Source organism: Macrobrachium rosenbergii, chromosome 5, assembly GCF_040412425.1.
Source record: "Macrobrachium rosenbergii isolate ZJJX-2024 chromosome 5, ASM4041242v1, whole genome shotgun sequence".
Lineage (NCBI taxonomy): Eukaryota > Metazoa > Arthropoda > Malacostraca > Decapoda > Palaemonidae > Macrobrachium > Macrobrachium rosenbergii.
Window position 1 is genome coordinate 42,797,673 of NC_089745.1, and position 24,235 is coordinate 42,821,907.

General features: G+C 37.4%; 1 protein-coding gene and 1 long non-coding RNA gene across 4 annotated transcripts; both read left to right on the plus strand.

The window, feature by feature from the left end:
- Positions 1–2,862: 2,862 nt before the first annotated feature.
- Positions 2,863–7,059, plus strand: LOC136838726 (anti-lipopolysaccharide factor-like). 2 transcript variants are annotated; one of them, XM_067104157.1, is made up of 4 exons: positions 2,863–3,526; positions 3,848–4,019; positions 4,486–4,622; positions 6,652–7,059. In XM_067104157.1, exons 1-4 carry the CDS (start codon positions 3,415–3,417, stop codon positions 6,765–6,767), a joined length of 537 nt encoding a protein of 178 aa, XP_066960258.1. In that variant the 5' UTR covers positions 2,863–3,414; the 3' UTR covers positions 6,768–7,059. The 2 variants fall into 2 exon arrangements, with proteins under 2 accessions (XP_066960258.1, XP_066960259.1); XM_067104158.1 differs by having other exon boundaries at positions 3,442–3,550.
- A 2,424-nt stretch (positions 7,060–9,483) lies between these two features.
- LOC136838727 (uncharacterized) lies at positions 9,484–24,195 on the plus strand. Of its 2 annotated transcripts, none has more exons than XR_010853097.1 (3): positions 9,484–9,670; positions 14,029–14,140; positions 24,044–24,195. It is a non-coding gene; the product is annotated as an uncharacterized lncRNA (long non-coding RNA). The 2 variants fall into 2 exon arrangements; XR_010853098.1 differs by having other exon boundaries at positions 9,485–9,670; positions 14,032–14,140.
- The last annotated feature ends 40 nt before the right edge of the window (positions 24,196–24,235 follow it).

A 24,235-nucleotide genomic window follows, 5' to 3' on the forward strand; every position in this document is an offset into this window, starting at 1 on the left:
TTTGGCCCTTAGCTGCAACCCCTTTCATTCCTTTTATTATGCCTCCGTTCATATTCTCTTTCTTCCATCTTACTTCCCACCTTCTAACAAATGTTTCGTGGTGCAATTTCAGGTTTTCCTCCTGTTACACCTTTAAACTTTTTTACTCTCTATTTCCCTTTCAGCGCTGAATGACCTCATAGGTCCCAGCGCTTGGCCTTTGGACTAAATTTTATGTTATATTCCTCTATACGGGAAAAAATTTACGGATACGCCTCGTGTTATTAATAATATAGAGATTGTGAGGTTAATCTCTGATTGACCCTTTACACTGTATTACATCTTCACATCCAATCGTACTAGTTCCAAAATTGCTATTCAAGTCTCGTTTTTCTTATCGGATGAGCAAATTTATCTTTAAAAATTTTGCTTAAATTAATGAACTGATTTTTGTATTGCAAAATGTTCATGAGGATATCAGTAAATTTGTAGGAAGGAAACTTAAAACCTTTATCACGCATAGAGCGAATGGCATCGTGAACACAATTGCTATGAATGATTTATTGGTGACACATACTACATCTCGCATTTGCAACTGAATTAATTCAAAATTCTTATACTGTCTCGGAAACTCACGGGCTGTTTGCCTTAATTTTTTTGGCCCACAGTCTTCGAAACTCATTGGCAGTAATTGTTGTTTATCCCTGGTATCACTCTCTCATCTTCAGAGAATTACTATGTCTCCGACTGCATCATTTCGCAACTCGGCGATCATTCAGCTTTGAATCTGCATTTCTTGAGCACAGGTATTAGTATGTTTTTTCGTCACTTGCCGCCGGTTTTCGTGAAATGCAATAACCACTGCTGTCGTCTGCTTTCGCGGTAACTTGTCAAGTTTGATGTCGGTCACTGATAATCCAATTTGCCATGATTGTTCGGTTAAGTTTTCGTTACTTGAAAAAGTTAAGTTTCGCTGCCTTTAACTGGTTTCTTCAATAGTCACCAAAGTTGATTTTGATCACGAATATGAGACGTGGCATATCTTTGCGCATATTTTGCTGCTAGCACCACAAAAATTAGGTGAATGGCCTGTTCTGAGTTAGTGTCTTGGCATTATTTATGATTTCTATCGTGCTAATTTCCTAACTATATCGATGGTGAACGTGGTGTAGGTTTAAAAAAATTACTGGACACCATAGTTTCTATTGTAAACTCCTAACTGTAGCGATAGTGAACGTTTTTGAAGCAGAAAAGAAAGTTACCAACCATCGAAGTCGAATCCGACTGCAGAGTGTTTTCCGATGTAAACAGAGCATCGAGCCTTTGACATCCGAAGAGGCACAACTGTAACATTGTCAGAAATGAACTTGTTCTGGGCGCAGAGAAAGAACGACGACTGCACACCTCCTATATATGCTGAAGAGAGTAGCAGGCAAAAGTACCCGAGCTTCATTTTATTCTGGGGCAGAATCACGTCAGCGTAGTGGAACCTGGAATCGTAAATAGATGGAATTAATTGAAGCTGTAGTAGACTTCAATACTTGTGATATTAGCGAAGCCACGTTGGGTTTCTATTGAAGCTTAGACGTTCATGAGTGTCGCTGAAACTTGCTGTGAGATGTTCGAAAATTAAATGAAGCTCTGGTGTGCTTGAATATTTCTGATAGTAAAGTAGTCATTTTATGTTTCTTTTGAAGCCTAGACTTTCTTGCAACTTGCTGTCAAATTTTACTAACCAAAGAATTCGTTTGAAGATATTTCTAGATCATTTTAACGAACTCTGCAGTGCTTAAAGCATCGTGGAACGGATTTGCAAATCACTCAGCCGGAAACACTTACCCTGAAAAGTCGCTGAGAGAGAACTGGCCGTGCCATCACCGTAAGACAGTGAGGCAAACCGAAGGTGCAGGTACAACATAAATCGTACCACTGATCATTAACCGAAAGACCGCGACAGGTTCATGCTGGATATCCAATCCATATACGACAAGCGTGAGGCGATCTAAATATACTCGCTGACAGTGAATGGCAGGAGGACAGCATGCCTTGTGAGCAGCTCTGGATAAACCATTAAGCGTTTGTACGTGCTTGGGGTCTCAGGGGAAGAGGTGCCCTACAGAGCTTTTTTTTCAGTGCCAGATTTATAATGGACCGTGGTGTTGAAGGTGCAGCTGAACAGGGGCCCATTATTCATGCGCAATGTCTCAAGGGAACAGGAGCTTCACCGAGTTTTTTTTGTTTTTGTTTTTCCAGTTCCAGATTTACAATGGAATAGGTGGTAAATGATGCAGCTGAACCAGGGCCTACAAAAATGGTCCCAGTAAATGAAAAAAATGAGATAAACAAGAATCCTTTACAGAATGTAGAATCACTTCAGTATTCTCAATCCAATATCACATTTTTTTTATGAAACGCAGTACTGATGCCGCAGTATTTTCTGTAAAAAAAATCTCCCCGTAGGTTTTGTTTGATTTAGAAGGACAAAAGTTCATTTAACTGATTGGTATTGTTTTTATTTAGAAATACATATACAGGGGGAGGGTACCATAATCTTTATCAGTCCTTAGGTCCCCTAAATGCCCCAGTCCAGGCCTGTTTAGGTGTGCGATGTAATAGTGTATTATTTAGACGCGATCACGCAAATCGCAATAAAATTTCATTGTGGCCATTTGATAAAATCTCCATCACGAAAATGTACTAGATCTCAAATTGTGTGAGTCATCTTTTAGATCAGCAGTAGAAGGATTTCCGCTCATCCTAGCGACTGCGGATCCCAAACGTTTCGAACACTATGACAATAATCGGTTATATCCTGCTGAATCATCCTTTTGCGAGTCCTTTACCCGGTGTGGCTAGAATATTGTTTTTCACGTATTTCGTCTTTATCCTTGAGACCATGCTCTCTCTCTCTCTCTCTCTCTCTCTCTCTCTCTCTCTCTCTCTCTCTCTCTCTCTCTCTCTCTCTGACAACAGATCACGTTGTTATATATAGGTTGTGTGCATTAAATGTTGGGAACCCCAGCAGTTATGTTTTTTCTTTCCCGAAAGCCCATTTTAATTTACTGTATGTTGGCGCACGACTCTCCCTGCTTCTTGTGAGTGGAGCTTTGCACTGAATGCATTAATCTGGGGTTTTCTCGTCATTCGTTTATTAATTCAAATGATAACGAACATCAGTCGTGTTCTCATGTAGATGAGCCCAGTAAACTTTATTTGATACTCTATTTTAATTAGATAATTTGAAACTTCACAAAAACCTATATCATCCCATCAAAACATTGAAAAATATAAAAGATTAGTCTGTAAAGTCATTATACATAGACATTGAATCACGATATCACGTTAACGAGAGCATGCAACTGTTTAAGCTAACAATAACAAACGAGGAATTTGTGATGACGTCAGGAACGGACACTATCCTTTGTTGCTTAACGTATGTTGACATTTAGTGATGCTCACAATCCAGCACATCGTCAGTCTGTGACGGTCGTCCGTCGGTTGAAGACTCGTATCTCTCTTGGAAGACCGAAGGATTTAATTATCAAGTGTATGTACTGATATAAATCTTTGTGTAAGATATTTCGAAGAATTTTAGATTTCTTAGCAGTTTAGCATTGCAAACGAATACAATTATCTTTATTTATCGCGAACTGTGTGATGAACTTGTGGGAGAACACAATTAAATTTTCCGATTAAGTTTTACAGTAAAATTCTTCTTCTCCCATTGCTTATATGAATGTACTCTTTATCAGCATAAATTTTTAGGGGAATTATTTTTCTGTATTAATACAAAACATTTTCTATAACTTAATCCTCCATACCAGTTTTCAGGATAAAATTAATGCTTTCAAACTTTTTCGACTTACAGGTTTGCTCACTTTGTCTGCGATTAAACTTCCTTTTAAAAGTCGCGTGACTGGTACCAAGATGCAGAAGATCCCAGCGTTGATTCTGGGCCTTTTTTTCGTCTTCTCCGTGGCCCAGGGGAAGCCTATAGATTGGTCAGACATCTTAAAGTCTACTTTCGAGTTCACCAGAAGGTAAGGAGGAAATGTTATATCTTTCGGTTGTGTAATTGCGTCAGTGTCACACCTTTGTTTCTGGTGAATTTACTAGTTTACGTTATAATTCGTTGAAGTCATTGTTTTAATAGTATATATTATATTTATATTTCCATTTATATATATAGGCAATATTGTTAGATTTTTCACGTTCAGTATTCAGCAGTGCAGCATTGTCTTATTTCTAAGGAAAGTATTTCCGGTCTATGCATTATGAATTTTGCGTTTCAAGGTTTTAGCTACTGTTGGAAATTAAGTTGTTTTAGTTTTTACGACGAATTATCAGGTTTCTTCAACTTTGAAAAATAAGAAACTGCATTGTGGCATATTTCAGAATTTTCATGACATGGCAGGAATTAGAGAGAGATGTAATATAGTAATATATGTAGTATATTGAATTTGGTATAGATATACTGTATATATATTATATATGATTACTTTCCAGTCAGTTGTATGTCCAGGGAGACATGGAACTCCTGGACCATTACTGCATATACAAGAGGACTGGCTACTTCTACAAGTGGGAGTTGCATTACAAAGCAGAAGTGAGGTGCCCAGGCTGGACTAACATCATCGGCACTGGTAAGTCAAGACATCGAGGTTCTTGATTCATTAACATATCAGGACAGTATCTCTCTCTCTCTCTCTCTCTCTCTCTCTCTCTCTCTCTCTCTCTCTCTCTCTCTCTCTCTCTCTCTCTCTCTTCTAGGCCATTGCCCACTGAAGTAACCTGGAAACAGAAATAGCTTCGGTGTGCTTATATGTGAAATATTCGTCCCACTTTATATAATTTATTTCACTATCTTGAGCATTTTTTAACACTGCTGACATGTAATTTAATTATCTTGAGCCAGTATTTACCTTACTAAAAGCAGGTCCCCCGCCGTGGGTAACCATACTGGTCACAGATATACTTGATTCAGCCATAGTCGTGCCTCAAGTCTTAGTGTTTTACAAAGGGACATTAATGCAGTCCCATAACTGGTGAAATTGTATCGTAAAGGAACTGGGACAACCGAGAGAATATCTTACACTGCAACTTTTTTATCATTATTTTCATTTGGAAAGTGGCTTTAGTTGCATTTATAGTGACCACAGTTAGTCAGGAAATCTTTCTTCGTTATATTTGCTATGACTTCTAGTTCCCAATCATCAGGCTTTGTTTCCGTATTTCTTACTCAGCAAACAGTCTGTATTTGACATACAAGAGTCATTACATTTTCAGCTAAAGTCATCTCTGCAACAGTTCCATTATAGCACGGTGCTTCGTATCTCTGAATTACTTTGTTGCTGATTCCACTTGAAAAGCCGTGAAGTCATTCATTAGCACGTTCACTCGTTCAGGTCTTCATCGGCTTATGGTATATCAGTCATATAATCCCACTTCTGTCTCTTACTCATGACCTCACAGAAATGTTCTGCTTAGCTTTTATCTTTCCTCCTGTAATGTTATTAGACTCATCGCTGCATTTGAGAGGCATGTTCCTCTTTGTTTCCACCCACGGATATTTCATTGATTCTTCCGATATCATCATCTGCTGTTTTGTATATATCTTCCGATATCATCATCTGCTGTTTTCTATATACCTGTATACTCTCCTCTCTTTTCTTTAACTTCATTTAACCTCACGATCTAGATTTAAGTACTTGGCATGTTCTGTTCTGTGTTCTTCATTTCCTCCCAAAGAATTCTTCAACAATTACTTGTTGCTTTCAAAGATGGATACACATTCGTGAAGTTAGTCCAATTCCCATGGATTGTCTGCACCTTCTAAGATACGGTTTTTTGAACTGACAATCTACGTCATCATTCAGTTACGAAAGCGTCCCGATTTTAGTCTTTTAGGTGTGTTTAATTTCAGCTTTAGTGGGGCAATAGCAAGTTGGATCACTGCCGACATCTGGTCCCTTGAACAGTTGAAATAACAAGGGCTTTTAGCACCTTCAGTAATTGAGATTTTTTAATATATATTATATATATATATATATATATATATATATATATATATATATATATATATATATATATATATATATATATATATATATATATATATATATATATATATATATATATATATATATTTTTTTTTTTTTTTTTTTTTTTTTAGTGACATCCAAGTTCAGAGTTTTGTCCCCGGTTTTTTTTTTTTTGACTAAAAATGACACCATAGTGGTTTGCTTTAAAGTTTGGGAATTATATATAATGACGATGCTAGCATGCACATATGTGTGTGTATTCGTATGTACACGAGCAAATATTAATTATCATTTCATTCATTTGCTGGACTTTAAAGTTACGTCTATTTTTATCCTTGTTTTATTGTTTGTTGTTCATTATGGTATATAGAATTCCCATGGTACTAAACATAGTGTAATTATTATGTCATATATGTGGAAATAGTGTTTTGCGTGCATTGGTCCTTTTAAGAATTTGTTTTCATTTGCACTAGCTTTACAAACAATGCTAGAGTTTTATCATTTTTTATAGCTTGGTAAATATCGAATCAAATCCAATGTAAAGTATAGATGGTCTCAAAGCAACCATCAGAATAAACCCACAAGTATGACTTTAACATACCCAGTTAACTGTTATATTGATGAATTTCAGCAAAGAACCACAAGAACCCAACGACGGCCGAGAGAGAAGCTACGGTGGACTTTGTTCGAAAAGTGATCGCTGCAGGCATAGTGACGGAGGAAGAGGCACTGCCCTGGTTTGTGTGAGGACATCACCCGTACGCCATCAGTTGTGGGAGGAATGAATATATGGTTAAGAAGGAGATATTTTCTTGGTATGACTGTCATGGAATAGATGAAAATCCACTTTTTTCCCATGTAGTATAGTTCAATGGATAGAGTTCCAGATTCTATAATTGTTACTTTTACAGAGCCCATTCGATTTCCTTCTTCTACAAGAACTGTCTTGTAAAAATGCAGATTATTACAGATGACTATCAATCAGTGGTGTACCCGGAAAATACACAATTATTAATCATAATAAACAACTTTCTTCTTACGCCATTATTGCTGGTTTCCTATGAAAACAATAGAAACAGATTTTATGAATAACTGCTATGTTCTCTCGATTAAAAACCCACGTGTTAATGAAGTCTTAGAGGGTCGACAATGTAAGATGTCCTTCGCACAAAATAACATATGGCTACCAGCCCCAGAATTCTGTAGAATTTTGGGGAATTCGTTCATCCAAAACAATTGTTTTAGTGTGCATGCTGTTTTAGAGTACTGTATTCATGCTGTTTTAAAGAAGAAGAAAAAAGTCGTGGTGCATGGCAGCTATTCTGTCTTCCATAAAACTTCAGAGCATTAAATCCACAATACTTCTAGGAAGAATGTTCACAGCTTTGTAGTTAGAACTTGAAACGACGTCTAATACTCGTACCAACAGAATCAGGATGTTAACACTGCAAAATGAGTGACATGTATTAATTCCAAAATGTGCGAGCACTAAAGGTCACATAGTTAAAAACTATATTTCAGATCAAAAGGAGAAAATGGTTTCTGCAACTTTTTAACCTGACCACACTCATTGCAGACTAAAATTTACTGGTACCACCGAAGCTTTACTAGTACGTTGACGTAACAAAGGCCATCAGTACTACTCTCCACCAGATAAAACTTCACGGGTTATTTATAATAGACAATTTATTTTCTGTATGTGCTCTTTGACGTTCAGTTACCTGGCTTTTGGTCTGCATACTAATTGTGAAAGGATTCTAGTGACATAAACGCACAAAGGTAATCGTTTTAGACTGGGAAAGGAGAAAATCTACTCCTAAGGAAAACTCCTGGAAGGTCATATCATTGTGGATGGAGGTGAGTGAAGTTGTGAACACAAACAATGGTTATTCAGAACTACAGTTCATCAATTTTTCCAGCAGTCGACACGTTCTGGAATTGAATGTTGATGCCCTCTGACACAGTAACTGGAACGTACAAGTGATAGGTGTGTTTTACGTGCTATTCCCCAGCAAGTTTTTTTTTTTTTTTTGTATTAGTGAATGTAGTAACGTTATGACATAGACTGCGGTAAAGAATTGAATGCAGAAATATGGGAAAAGTCCCTGTAGAGCTGTTCTCCACGAAGAGTGCAACAGAGATGAATGCAAATTAATAGAGCCAAGATCCGTCAGGTATAGGTGACCGGATTTCAAATCACAGGGCACCTGGGCCTATAAAAATTTAGAAATTTTGAGATTATCAAACCCGTAAAGATAGTGTACTCCATGTGAATTGGTTTTGTTATTCCATCTTAACCCTTGAATGGTTAATAAAAGTTATTCGATTTTCGTTTTGTTTCAACTTATTCGAACGATTTTTTTTTCTGACAATTGACATCAGCCTAAACTTTATGACTTGTCATTTCTTAAAACTGAATTTGCCGGCATACGCATTCATGCTCTCCAAGGACAAGCTAGTTTGAAACCCTTCAGTAAAGAGTCCGTGGATATTTACGTCCAACAACCCCCCCCCCAACAGTGTTGCCAACAGTAGGGACATACCTCTAAACGGGTGGACTATTGGCCCATTTTCCAGGGCGTATGGGGACGTAAGAATTCCTAGTATGACAACATAGGGACTTTTGTCATATTGAATGATATTTAACCACAGAAGAAACCAACCGATAAAGAAATTCCACATACTGTCTCCAGTGATAAAGTTCTTTCAATAACATTGAATTTAAATGCTGAGTAATTCCACAAAACTTAGTCACTTAATTATTTAATAGACTCTCTAGAGATATTCAGGAAGAATGGAACGCTTTAGCATCATCATTCAATATTGAGAAGCGTGACCTGTTTACGAAAATATGTAGAGCTCTAGGTGTATTTTTTAAAAACTGGAATTTTCGGACCACCATGTTGTTAGGCATCTTGCCCATCGAGCAAATTTGCTCTAACTTTGCCGCTTGTTAACGTAGAAATCGAGAGTTCAATTTTGTGTTAACTATGAAGGAATATTGTCTATGAAATATTAAAAGTACTGGATATTTTGACACTAGCCTCCAACGTAGATTTACTGTTCTGAATATCTGAGTAGTGCGCAAAATTAGATGCACTTGAAACAAACGAACCTTATTCTGCTTTGTGCATTTATTACATATTAGATTCTCCTTAACCATGAAGTTTAGTAAACTAATGTTTACATGTCACAATATCGACTAATGACTTCATATTAAAGTTTCATGTGTCTTTTTTTTTTTGAAAAGTAGGTTTAGTTACGTAGGGACAAGCCTAGGGGGGGACTTACAGGGAGATGTCAACACTGCTCCCATCACGCCTGACAAATGACAACCTGACAAGTGATGACTACCTTGCTGGTCAATATTCATGTCTTTGTTACTGCGTTAATAATCAAGTTGTATCTATTTCAGTCCAACCAGTTTACTTAAAGGTGAGGAATATTATCTTTTACGGTTAGATATATGAACCAAATAGCGTACCGAATGTTTTTCTCATTTTTATGCGTGTCTTTTTGCGTTTCGCCATCCTTTCATTTACAACAGTTTAGGGATATCCCATCGAAAAACCGATGTTTGAAAGCCCGGGGCCAAAAACCTTTGTGTAAACTGCAGCAAGATGAATTGTCTGAAATGCATGAATTGTAAGGTAAACTGTTGGAAAAATGGCTGTAGGGTTCTTGTTTAGATATTACTGCCACCAAGGGGAAAGATGTCATACCCTAAGGGCGGTTTAGGGAAATATGCTAACCTTACTTAACCCAACCAAACGTAGATTGCGTAGCCCTTACTTAGCCGGCCTGAATCCCACATCCAACCTAACCTAGAAAAACGTACCATAAGGTCCCAAACTTTTTTTTAGCTTTACATAGAATGCCCTACTGAACCTGAACCTGGCCATGGTTGGGCATTGGGGTTTTACCCAACCTGACTTTCGAGTGTCAGGAATCTTTAAGGGGGACCCGATATTCATTTTGACCCAATTTTGCAAATTAATCACCAAATTTGCAAGAAGGTAGCTTACTCGGCTTTCTCCCTTTAGGGTATTACATAGTGCATAATCCCTACCGTAAGGTGGGAGGTAGCCTTTGGTTAAAAACTTACTTGTCTTCCTCCTGTCTCAATCCTAGTAATTCAGTTTAGAGGCATTTAGAAGGCTATGAGTGGTGGGAGTATCAAAGTAAAAATTGTGGAAAATACTAAAGTGAAATACAAGAATGTTTTCTAATGTCTCCATGTTACTGCCATTTCTGATTCTGGTAATTCTAAGTACTAGCTCCGCACCAGTTTTTACCTTGGAAACTGGTTTTTCTACACTTTTAGGGCTTCTGATACTGGCGGTGAGTTTATTTGTTGTCAGCCAACTGTTATTTGCCCCCTAACTCTACACAACAGTAAAGGGGGACTGTGGGAATTTGGGTTTTTGGGTGGGGGAGAACACAGAAATGGAGCGGACAGGTGCCCTCTGGAGGGGAAAAATGAGCAGGAGCCATTCACCAACAGGAGGGAGTTAAATGCATTTTGCCGTGTTTAGTACTGGCATCGGGGGGATGGAATGTCCCTTCGCTGTGTTTCGTACTGGCCCGGTGGGGTACCCTTACATTAACAAGTTATTGCACTTGCTGGACGGGATATGAACCATTCCAAACAGACGTACCCGTGCTCTGTCTTGTGAAGATCGCGTATGGAAACCCTTTGTTGGGTGGACTTCAAGGTTTAATTACAGGTTAATTACATTTGTGGGACAAAAATTGAAGATAAATCCATAATTAGCAACCAAAAATCTGTAGAAAAAGTCAAGTTAGAAGGAACTCGCCGCCACAGAGCTGCCACTTAGATTTACCCAGATGTTTAGTGCCCAAGGTTAGAGTGGGCTGGAGAGTGTTAGGTTAGGTTAGATTGGGTTTTCAGGGAAGGTGAAGCCCTTACAGCCAGTAAGGACTTGTCACCCTAGGTTGGTAGGTGGTTCTCCACACCCCTTCACTAGCTGTTGCCAGATGAAAAAAAAAACTTTGTTAGGCTAACAAGCTTCAGCAATTGGACTAGCTGCGTCCAAAGGTATCCATACAAGAGGTCAGGTACCTGTTGTATATGTTGGAAAAAGACATCTCATTTATATACTTAGGAGAAAATGAAAATTGTCTTTGCAGTTTTTGTTTTAAAAGTTGATGCATTTTGTATCTCATGCCCCGGCTCTTATGGGATGTAATTCCTCTATGATCCCCTTTGCATTATACCTCTAGCTAGTCCTTCCTACTGAAGGGTTGCAAAATTTTAAGCCAACTTTAATTTTTAACAAATGAAATAGATGTGCAGACCACCAGAAGGGTGATCCTCAACTGCTAAGAGGCACATTGCTCTTCAAAATTACACTTGGCTGAAGTAAGGTAGTTGTTTGTATTATGAAACATAAAATTAGTCTGAAGACTATAAAAGATAGAAATAAATCAGTTTAATTATAGTGTTAAAAGCCAAACACAAGAATTACCTGTACCAGTGTATAGCAGTTTGTGGCTTATTAACCTTTGATAAAATATGTGGATTAAATGAGCACATAATTTCTCATGGTGTATAGAGAGTTTATCTGTGCAAGCAGTACTCTAAGAGAGACCATATGATGAACAGCAGCATTCCCCCTGCCAGTCAAAGATCTGGGAGCTTCAGCACCAACAATGAATGTCAGTCATTCCCATTTCTCTTTCCAGCCAGAGCACATCATTCATACTGTGCTCAGTTTCGGAGTATTTTCAAGCTCAATAATGCTCAGTTTTTGCCTCATTTTCCAATCTTCATGCCATGTTTGTTTGTGTTTTTGGCTGTGTAGCTGTTCTGGGATTTTTTCATAGGAAAGTGAGGTTAATTTATGCTAGTTTTGACAGTTTGTTCATGGCCATGACAGTTTAAATAAGACAGTTTTTATGAAGGGAAATGGTTTATTTTTTTTTACCATGCTCGACATTGGTGTTTATCAAGGTGTCTTTGTCTGTGGTTATTGTTTTTGTAATATTATTGATGGTATTGATGGCTCAAAGGAGTTTTTATGAAAGGAAATGGTTCATTTTTTTTTTTTTTTACCATGCTCGACATTGGTGTTTATCAAGGTGTCTTTGTCTGTGCTTATTGTTTTTGTAATATTATTGATGGTATTGATGGCTCAAAGGAGTTTTTATGACGGGAAATGGTTCATTTTTTTTTACCATGCTCGACATTGGTGTTTATCAAGGTGTCTATGTCTGTGGTTTGTGTTTTTGTAATATTATTGATGGTATTGATGGCTCAAAGGAGTTTTTATGAAGGGAAATGGTTCATTTTTTTTTACCATACTCGACATTGGTGTTTATCAAGGTGTCTTTGTCTGTGATTAGTGTTTTTGTAATATTATGGATGGTAATGATGGCTCAAAGGAGATGTGCTAATGCTCCTGGTGAGATGTAAAAGTTTTTAAACCTCTTTAGAGAAAGACCCCTATTATACAACGCTGTACTTGCAGAGGCCAGGTTTGCTCACTAGGTTTAACATGTTTATGAAAATGATTGGATGTAATTGCAGTGATTGCTTTGCAGTGCCAGAAGATGTTAGTGTTAGTGCTAAGTGCATTCATGGGGTAAAGGAGTTTTGTCTGTGTCAGAGGTTTCAAAAACCCCATTTAAGTATTTGTTGAAGTCCTTGTACATGGGACTTCCTGTGTCAGTCAAGGAAGGATGCCTAAATGTTAGGTAAATTTAAAAGCTTACTGTGTGGGTCCCTCCATCAGCAGATGCAACAAAGCCCTTTCCACATACTACAGTAGTGGATTTTCCCAACGATTTGGATCCATCCCCAGGCTATGATGATAACTCCTTTTCTCCTCGTGGTAAAAGATAGTCCTCAGTCCTCCCTAGATAAGGTTGAGTTCATATTCAGTGGAAGTGCATGCAAATTCCAGTTGGCAGTGGTGTGCCACTAATATAAATGAAGGTTACAGGGAGGTATGCACCAATCCTGAGTACCACAGGTTCCTTGGCTTGACCTTCACCTTCCAATGCCAAGCTGTTGTGTGTGTATGTGTCTCTCTCTCTCTCTCTCTCTCTCTCTCTCTCTCTCTCTCTCTCTCTCTCTCTCTCTCTCTCTCTCTCTCTCTCTCTCTCTCTCTCCTTACTAGTGAAAGATGGAAGAGAAGCCAGATCTTGCCTTTAGCAGTCAGGGCAGGAAGACTAAACCTAAGGAGAGTGAAATCTTTTGTGAAATGAGGGTGATGATTTTTAGCATGAGGCACATCAGAGATTTAAGTCAGTAGGAATACCATTACTTTCAGGTTTAGAAAAGTGATTGGGGATGCCTTTAAGAACACACTTGAGACCAAGACATCAGAGGTTAAAGTTGGGAGCCTTGAGATTTGGGCTGTTTCAACATCCTTAGGCTTTATGAAGAACATAGAAGGAAAACCCATTTTAAATTTTACCTCAGGAAGATCTACAACTTAAGTTTGCTTAACCTAACAGCTGGCTCATAAATCTGAGGGTTTTTATTTCATTGGCCATGTGGTGTCTGCAGACCAAGCAGTATTGTTTCCTGAAGGGAGCACAGCCCAGTGGCTCTTACATAGTCTTCATAGCTATTCCTTCATTATGATCATAGTTCTCTCATGTTTGTCTGCCTTGAAAACAGAGTATCAGACATGGCCTTACTAGCAAGGAACTAATCCAACTACAGTGCATTACTTCATGTAAGATTCTATTAACTCTGTTTCGGGATGAAATTCACTGGGCAATTTGTCTCTCCAGTATCCCCAGTCGTAAAAATGTGCCATTTAGGATTGTGTGTTTATACAGAAGGCTCTCCTTCCTGCCCCTCAAGTTTTATGGCAGTTGTTGGTAACACTGGAGTTTCAGGATGTGTTGCCTACAAACATATTCATTTAAACTGATAGGTTTGTTTTAAAAATTTTTTTCACAAGATGCTGTGTCTTCCAGTAAATACATCTGTATTTAAAGCTAAATTTTGTATTCATGAAATTTTGTTTTCCAGCAGGCACTGCTGTGTTGACATATACTCTGTGATGGTCTCTCGATAATGGCCTCTCAGTAGCTTTACTGTATACTGGAGGAAGAAATGTATGGTAGCAATTGTAACTTTGAAGGTAAGAATAGTATTTATTTAATTTTTTTCAGTAGTTTTTAATCAAATCAGTATTAACACCCAGTGTTGGCCAGGCACGCATTGTGAGGCATTTTAAGGGTGAAATGTTAATGGTAAACTTCCATCATGTACATGGGACTCAGACCCCCTTGAAGGGTCTATCATACTTAAGTTTATCAGACTTCTGTACTTAGCAGCTTCATTGTTATGATGGTTTTTGTTTGGATGTATTTTTAGAGGAGGCATTTTGTTAACAAATGTCTTAAATTATACAGAAAATGTAATTTATTGTTCAGGCTAATAACAAAATGGAATTGCAGTTAGTTGTGGGACACCTCCATTGTTTAAGTGTAGGCTATACTGTAGGGTCTTTGTTACTCATCGGTATTTATCAGAAGGCCATCCCTAACATGCTCCTTTAAGTTCAGGGTTTACTGTAGTAGGTATTTTCCTAGTGCAAGAAGGGCGTCATATCCACCTAGCATTGTTAAACGCCTTGTTATACAAGAGTAATGACAGCAGGTTATATTTTACAAACTTTGACAAGTATTTTTGGGATTATTTTTTCCTTGGATCACTGTGGCAGAAGTTGGAGCAGGGAGACATTTTTTCTTCTGTCTTCTAATTCATGGATAAGCCCCATGAAAGTTATAGTACCTTTTGGGCCATTGGACAACAGATCAGCATAAGCTGCAACCATAAGTTAAGAACAATATGGTGATGACTATTCAGTCCCTTAACATCTGGTTCTATTATCAATGGCTTTGGTGGAGTATCTAAATGCAGAAAGCATAAGTCTTCCCGGCAGAATTGTTTGCAATATGGTCTGTAATCTTAAACAATTTACTGCAGATATATAAATTTGTGATGAAGTGGTTTAGAATCTTTTCAGAAATGTCTTAAAATCCAACACTTCAAAATTATCCTAAAAATCCCATGTCCAGCAAATTGCTTTGGTCCCTTGACTATGATGCCAGTATGAATGTTGAAACATTGAATCCCTCCTGTAGGCATCAGAGGAGATGTTGATAAAGCAGCTAAAGCTGCAACTACAATTACCAGATCAAATGTACCTATTTGTATGTGATTTTTTACTCTGTGAAACCCACCATTTCAAGGAAATAAGCCTTTTGGAGTAGTGAATCTGATAATAAAGTTGGAATTTCTTGAACCCAGTGTGGGCTAATGATCATTTAAAAAAAAATGCCAAATTCATGCAATATCTCACTTTTGAACTGGGCACACATTTTTGACCCATAGGTATTTGATGGCTGTAGATACTTTGGCATATTTTGTAGTCATTGACTTAGGCAGTTTACACCATCTGACAAATAAACATAATAGAATTTGATTTGTGGCAAAAATACAGTTAGTTTATGAGGTGACGATAAACTGCAGTTGTTAAAGATAGCTTTGTGGATATCTTAGCCCATCACCCCTCACTGGCATGAAGATGTAAGTTTTCATAAACAGTAGGTAAGTGTCAAAGTAATAAATATTTTAGTGAAAATTCATGTATTGTGATCCATTGCCAGCTTTATGATCAACCTTCCTCTTTGTCAGGGCTGGTGAGATACTAGGGTCAGATGTTGCTAATATAAGGAATTTCTTTGTTTCACATTACCAGGTTGCTGAACCTTTCATCAGTTGATGTTATGGTATGGTGCATAAATGAATTGAGATTACATTTCTTAGTAACCCCTACAACATTTTCTGTTTTGACCCACAATATTTTCTGTATTTATGATTGTTGCCAACTATCAAATGCCAGTGTGAGAAGAAATGCAACAAACAGGTTGTCTAGAATCTTATTTCCCTTACATACAGTATAGTAAGCATGTGTTTTTGAGAATACAACAAATGGGTAAGAGAATCAGAGCTGCATAAAAATTTGCTAAAGGAAGTGTGATGGCACTAACTCCCAGGCAGTGCAAAAAGGTAGTGTTTGACTTTTTATCATGTAGGCTTTCTTAACGAGTACTATGCATATTGCATTATTATTTATATCTGTGCTGTTTTCTGGTTGGAAACCCAGATTGGAAGAACTGTGCCTCATGTTCAAGTGAGGTTCTAGTAGGCCTCAGTGGGTTGGTGGATGTTCATCTTATGCTAGTAATGCTGGAGTCAGCTACTTTCATTACTCTTCAGAAAAGTTGATAGTACACAAAACGTTTGTGTTGTGAATCATATAACACTGGGATTGCTATAGTTTTTTAATGATGCACTTACCTAGGAGCACTTACCTAGGAGAGACTATTGCTGGACTCCTTGAACTCAAGGTCCATTTTCAAGCTGTTGGTGATAGGGCTTTCCCTGAGTAACCATAATCTTTTTAAAAGGACTGAATCCATGTGACAACCATATCAGTCAACTTAACTACAAACTTCCTGCCTAATGATTGGATCTGCCTCTTATACATTGTTCTTAGTCTGTAACTATATGTGAGCTTTCCTGACCAGAAAGAAAGCATTGCTGCAGTAATAGATTTGAATCATAGAAATGTAGATGTATTATGGAGGCTGTGGTCCTTATCGATCCACATGCATTTCTCTTGAACTCCATTTCTTTCATATTTTTTGGAGTGGTGCATCACATCAGTGTACTAATAGCAAGTGACACTTGACTGCTTGTGTGGAGATATAGAGACTTTTAAGTTTAACATTACTGTACAGTATTTCTTAGATGTGCTGCTTACTTGTAACCTAGGTAAATGTCATCAGCATAGTTAGTGTTAGGATGTGCAATCCAAAAATCTGCTCTTGATGTTCATTATTGTGTTTAGTAACATGTAGAGTGATACACAACATTGATTTTTCTCCAACCCTGGTATATTCCCTTGAAGTAGTCACAGCTAGCTTTATATTCCAAGAATCATAGAGAATTTCCAGTAGTCTGCCATTGAGCCTGAGGTTTGTTTACACAAATTCAGTGAACATAAAGTATGTCTTGCCCATGGACCCACTTTGTGTACTGTGTCTGTTACAAACCCAGATTAGTTTGGTAGAGTCATGGAAAAAAGTAGAGTGCGGCTGTAAATACAATGGGGAAAGAAGGCCAGGTCGGGTCAACCCACGTGACCCAGGTAGCATTAGGATTTTGTCTTCAGAGAAGAGTCAAGAACAGCCGAAGGTAGGTAAACTCAGGAATACCCCATATATGAAAGCGTAGGTGTGTTTTAGAAAAAATACAAATTGTTTTAGTTTGGTATATTGTCTGTTAAACATGAATTTGAGGTATTGTAGCCATGAAGTTTGAAGGATAGATTGATATTTTCTTGGTTTGGAACAAGCATGATGATTGCCCAGGCACAGTTGATTTGTCACTGGTGAAGGACACATTAATTCTAATGTGACAGGTATATTACTGTATATTTTTCCATATCAATGCTTTCTTTTTATCCTTGTTTTAAGTGACTTTATAATGACAAACTGTTATTAATGTTAGTGGGCCTGTTTTCTTGTGTTCCATAAAGCATTTTTGCTCTTGCATGGAATTTCATGTTTGGTAGTTAGCAATTGGGAAATATTTTTTCCATGGAATTTCCCTTGGGTTCTGTGCTTACCTCTCCATACTCATGCAGATACAAGGTTCTCTTTGCTTTACATTCTCATGCAGATGGTAAAGTTCTCTTTGCTTGGATGGTCCTGAAGTTTCATCTTCCACCTATTGAATAGTTAGTTGACTTGCTGGTTCTGTTGAGTGCATATTTTCTTGTTACTGTGGCAGGGTATCCTCTTTACACCAAGCACGTCTTCATAGTGTGTTAATATTCACATGGGCATGGTGTGTGTGCTAGTTTTACTCCTGTCATCATCATCTCTGTGGGATGAGATTTCACTTAGCATGTCCCATATGGTGTACAGTCACCCGTGATGCTATACATTGTGTAGTTTACCATTTAGGTTGTATGAGTAACTTCTTTGTGGACAGCATTACAATTCCCAATGATAGTAAGTTGCATTAAGGGGTTGCAGTTGGTTTGCTTGGTCAGTGTTAAGATCTCTGTGACTGCAGTACACATTTAACAGATGGACCGGTTATTCACCCCCATGACGTTCACTCGTAGGTTAGTGTTGAGCCATCATTTGACTGGCAGGTTTTAATTATAGTAGAGGAGTAGGCCCTTAAGAGCATCCTTCATGCATATTTTGTGAATTTTTAAGTGAACTTTCTCGAACTAGGGATTGGTATGTGGCTGACCCTGCTGACTGTCTTTGTCTTATTCACCTCTTATATACTTTGGATGTTAAACTAATTTTTCAAAGTAAATTGTTGCACATCTGTTAGCCTGTTTGCCATGTCACTTTCATTGTAGCGGTGGGTCCTGAATTTATCGTCTTGTCATTGTTTTCCTTGATCTTCCTGTGATAAACGATCCACCATGGTTTTTAACTGGGATACCTGCTGGTTGGGATGCTGAAAGGCTCTTTTCCAACCTGTATGAACAAAAGAGAGCAATTTCTGTGGTTTTTTTCTCATTCTTATTATTGATGCAGCATTTCAGCTACTGTTGAGATTATGATAGGGGTAGATGTTGTTCTTGATGGTATCTGAAGTTAGGTTATTAGAGGTACAGTGCAGGGCTTTAACTTATTCCACATGCCAAGGGCAGGTTTAGAAATGAGGGTGAGGCCAATTGCAGAAAATCGATTTATTGAATTTGCCTTGTCTGTCGTGATAACCTGGAATATTTCTATCATAGTGGCATGAAAGGCCCTTCATCCTGTTAGTTTATTTACTTTATAATTATTACTGTATTCATTCATTTGTTTCTGCTTAGAACCAATGAAAAGACATGCATTGGTGTTCATGAAATTTATATAAGTAGTTTTTTTGTTTTTGGCACCTTTTTTCCCCCCGATGTCACAAAAACTCAGTGTATCTGAGACTTTGAACACAGTATTGGCTAAGATATTGAAAGTTTTTCAAGATGCTTAATTGAATGTTGCCCATCGCCTTTTTGTTTGAATGAATCGTTAAGGAGCACACCACAGCTGAATACGTAGGGTATTTTTTATTGCATCTGTATTTTTAAGTGTTTAACATACACAAATTGGTTTGAGCTTCATAAGTCGATAATTTATCCAAGAAAATATTCCAAAAAACACATTACTGAGTTGCGAAGCCCACCCACCAGTTTCTATGAGATTAGTCATTTTTCAGTAAGCCTTCGTTTTAGGCAGCGACTGGAAGCGCATCAATATTATAATGAATCATTAAGTCCCAGAATTCTAGATTTCTGTTCTTTACAGTTTTCAGACTTAGTTTGAGAGCGCATTTGCAGTAACTCTTCATATATTGGTGTACTAATAGACTAGTTTTATGAGCCAATTGAAACTTTTAATAGCTTCTGTATTATCGCTAAGGAGTAGCTGTTGCCCTTTTCTGGTTTAATTGCTAGATCAGCCTATGGCAAGAATACAAATATGAAATTGAATAGTTTATTAACAGCATCTTTGTTATATATGCATAAATAGTTGAATGATATCCTGTGCAATGCCACATTCAAAATAACCTTTAAACATCAGCAACAATTCCTTACACGTGTCGAGGTCTAAGGGCTCAACAAAACCATAATTGAAGTTTGACACAAGGCGCGTTAGACAATACAGTTATCTCAGCTATTTGGGGTTTTTAATTTAAACACTATTGTACTATAATATAACTGACATAGGTAGTCATCAAACCTGTACAGAATTCAGTAAGCTTTGCATCCACATATGACAGATTACATAAAACAACGCAGTGTTTGAAAATAATTAACATGAGTTTATACTTAATGCATTATAGACCAATAAAATTCTTCATACTTGGTATGAGGTCCCGCAGAATGGAAGGTCTAAATTTAACATAAAGGCTACTAGTATTTGTCGTGTGGATACTCGTAGCTTTGAATCATTTTATGAATTTCCTCAACCCCATCATTTCAACGTGTATTTCTATGCTTGTTCATGCAATAGTGTACTCTGTTTAGCAGACGGCTAAACGAATGTTTACATGACCGTGAGTAAGCGCATGTGAAAATGTTAGCAAAGTTCCCCATTGAGGGTTCTGAGTTTTCTTTGGTGTACTAACACCTGACAGAAAACGTGGCGTATTTAGATTCCAAATACAGTAAGTGCATCTCATTTATTCCACGAAATTCTGTTGCATTTATATATCAGGTAATTTTACTGGTTTGTCTTAAGTAACATTCATGTAAAGCTGAGAGTCAGTTAGAAAGCAGTAAGAGATAACGGCGAAAATGCGTCGAAATTTCGGGACAGCGTAATATTCACAAGTTTTCGGTATATTTTACGATATATTTTAAAGTACCATAGGTTAGAAACATAGGTGTTAGGCTCAATATCCAGAATATTCAACGTTGTTTGTCATTCTTTTCCATGTTTCAGTGCTCATGAATGCATTTGTTTGAAAATAATCAAAATTTTAAGCTTTTATTCTGTTTTTATACATAGCGTAACGTTAATAATTGAAATGAGTATTGCTGCCTTTTATGCTTAAGGAATAATATATCATTCAAATACCCCTCTAATATATTTCTGCATACGTTTGATTTAGTGCGCTTTTAGATATAAAACGTTCCTTTCGTGTGGCGTCAATTAGAGATTAGTGCTGTTGTGTGGGTGATTGGAGACTAGTTTTACGCTCTCTCTCTCTCTCTCTCTCTCTCTCTCTCTCTCTCTCTCTCTCTCTCTCTCTCTCTCTCTCTCTCTCTCTCTCTCTCACACACACACACACACACACACACACACACACACACACACACACACACACACACTTATACTTAAATACTTATAAACGTTATGCCAGGTCACTCTTAAAATGTAACTTTTAGAATATTAATTTATCCTGTATAATATATTGAACTGCCATTTCCTTACTTTAGACTGTTGATCCCCAATTGACCCTTTCCTCTTTCTCCGGATTGCCAATGATTGTTTCAAGCTCGGAATGAGTTGCTTTAACAGTGGAAATTAACTATAATCTTTTATCCAAGCAAGAAACCAGCTTGTTATTTAATGAATCATCTAGCAAGTACTTTCCCGTTCGTGATAGCTAGTGGTTTCCTAGGTGAATGACTTTACGTAAAGTTAGATGACAAACAACCGTCGAAATATAGTACTCTTGGATGTAGAACCTTTCATTGAGTTGAGCATTCTAAAGCAGTGGTGATCGAAGATTGGTTTGACTTTACGCCTGGCACCGCTGAAATGCCATGTTTAGGTAAATAGTTGCTGGTTTTGACTTTGGATATCAACAGGTTATCCGGTGTTGATCGTTGGCAGTGCAGATTATGTACTACCGTTTTCTGTAGTGGTTACGTCTATGTATTTAAATGTGGCAGTGCTTTTACATAGATTTTATCCCTTGTTGTAAAAGGCTGGAATCGTGCGATATCAGCTTAATTAGAAAGTTTGGGGAATGTGGAAGTTAGGGCTTATTCGCAAAAACAGTGTCTGTCGTGAATTACACCACAATTCTATTTAAAAAGGCGCCAACCTTAACGTCTTGTCTTAGTTTTTATCTGTCAGTGTTTCATTGTTATTCTGTAGTAGCTGCTCCTGACCATGGAGCTACCATCGACTATGCCTTTTGAATTACATGAAAAGTAGAGAGTACAAGTAACTAGTAAGTTTTTACTTGGCTGATCAGCAAGTGACGGTGATGACGAGTTTAAAAAAAATTACCTAAAATATTTGTGTTTTTCGGCATATTTGAAATGCCCTGTAGCCTAAGTGGCTATATTTATATCAACTTTCTCAATTATTCTTGTTAATGGTACGAAATTTCTTGAGTATGGTTGTCTTGCATCATGCCGGAAAGTGTTAGTGGTCGTTATGGTGAGACTGCAAATCAGAAGTCTGTTTAGGGGATGAATACGTAATTTATTAACATTTCATATGTTCGTGCAGAGGTAATGGATACACGAGCTCTCAAATTTTTCAGTAAATAAAGTCTGTTTTCTCCTAATACACATATACAACAGTAATTCCACAAATATTGACTCTTGGAATTCAGTTAAGTGTAGATCAGTGCAGTTACGAATTGGTGCTGCAGTGTGTAGAAAGTCTCCCGAAAGTTTGTAAATAGTAGCTAGGGGTGTATATGTGTCATTCCTACAGATATCACATTCACTGATCACGCCTTAACCACAAAGGGCCACGTACTGGTAATTACCGCACACATTTAAGATAACATTTCCCATGCATTGTCTTGACTAAACCAGACTGGCTGGAAAACTAGTAGAAGCCTGAACTGTCCCCGGCTCTCGGACAAGCATCTTGCACGATTGTCAAAGCCTTCCGGTACTCTCAAGGCAACTCTATCTGGAAAAGCAGCACACTTCCGTAAATGCTTCATAACATGCATTACAAATTCATCATTGGAACTTTAGCGCTTGCAAAACAAATGCCATTTAAGTATTTTAGATATTATATCATAGGCCGCCCAGTGTTCTTTTCTCACTTTTTTCGTGAACATTACCTATTGGGTTTTACTCATTCTGTATCTCCAATTGGACAGTGCGAAAGCCATTGCCCTGCAAAGTCATTAACCTTACATTAATTCCATTCTTGGATGGCTTAGTCGGCATATCAGGTTAATTGGGTGCAAATGCATTGTTTTTGGTTATGCAATGATTTCCCAAAAGAACTTAGTCATTTGGGGATCAAGTTTGAGGCGCACTGTGTACGAACACCTGAAAGGAATTACATTTGACTAAAGGTTTAGTGGTAATGATTTGAACCCTGTCAACACACCTCAAATAGAGAAAGGTTCTGCTAGTTTTGTTGCTTAATTTGAATTTTGGGTAGTTTTCTTGCATTAAATCTTAATCTTTTGCTTTTTTCTGGATTTTGACAATTGCTTTTTCTGGATTTTGACATAAGTAGGAGAAGGTAATGTAAGTAGCGGAACAGGGGTTAGATTTTACACGGAGCAGCTAGCACAGATGTATATCTAAAAATTGTTGTAAAAACCTGCAATGAATTGAAAGTAAAGAACATTGCACGTTTATTCATACGGCTAATTGCATTGAGCAGTCAGCACCATATTGTTACTGAAATGTTGCAGGCGTTTTACATTTGATAGCTTTTTGATGCATATTCATAAGGTGTTGCCTGTTTAACATTAGCATAGGGGGAGAATTACATTGGGCTAAAGGTAGTGTTTCTGTGATTATGGTAATGATTTGAACCCTTTCAACACACTCAGATAGAGAAAGGTTCTGCTAGTATTGACGCTTAATTTGATTTTGGTTAATTTGTTTTCTTAGTTTTTTTATTAAATTTTCTTAATCTGGATTTTTTTGTTTTTTTCTGGATTTTGACATAAGTAGAAAAGTAGCGGAACAGGGGTTAGATTTTAGACGGAGCAGCTAGCACAGACTCCTCTAAAAATTATTGTAAAAAGCTGCAATGAATTAAAAGTAAAGAACATTGCACGTATATTCATATGGTTAATTGGATTGAACAGTCGGCACCATATTCAGTTACTGAAATGTTGCAGGCGTTTTACATTTGATAGCTTTTTGGTGCATATTCATAAGGTGTTGCCTGTTTAACATTAGCAGAGGGGAAGGGATTGAGAAACTTTTGTCTGACGTTCGCTGAAATATTGTTTTAAAAGTGATTTTGTGCGTATTTACAGCTATAATCAAATAGATAAGCTGCAGTTCCTTAATTACACTAAAGTATATATAATTTATATTCATAATGTTTTAGAAAAAAATCGTGGTTTTTATGACTTTTAAAAACTATGTTTTTCAGTGTTTGAGTGTTGAGTTTGTGTATTCATTGCTAGAAAATTTTAACTTGGAAGCAATATTGAGATTTTGTAGCTTGATGCTCGACTTCGATCTTGTCGGGAAATGTTTAGTGATTTGAATTTTCCTATATTACAGATAAGTGCTTAGTATGTGATTAAGAGGAATTCAGGACAAGAGCAGCGTTGCCGAAAAACCTGAGAAGGCAGGAATGGGTCTTAGAGGAGCATTGCTGAAAAAAACCGTGAAGGCAGGAATGGGTCTTAGAGGAGCATTGCTGAAAAAAAACTGATGGGAAGGCAGCATTGTCGAAAAACTTTAGAATGCAGG

Coding starts and splice junctions, on each gene's coding strand:
- LOC136838726 (XM_067104157.1), top strand. CDS start 3,415: ATGTTGACATTTAGTGATGCTCACAATCCAGCACATCGTCAGTCTGTG. Junction 3,527..3,847: donor GAAGGATTTAATTATCAAGT/GTATGTACTGAT, acceptor TTCGACTTACAG/GTTTGCTCACTTTGTCTGCG. Junction 4,623..6,651: donor GACTAACATCATCGGCACTG/GTAAGTCAAGAC, acceptor GATGAATTTCAG/CAAAGAACCACAAGAACCCA.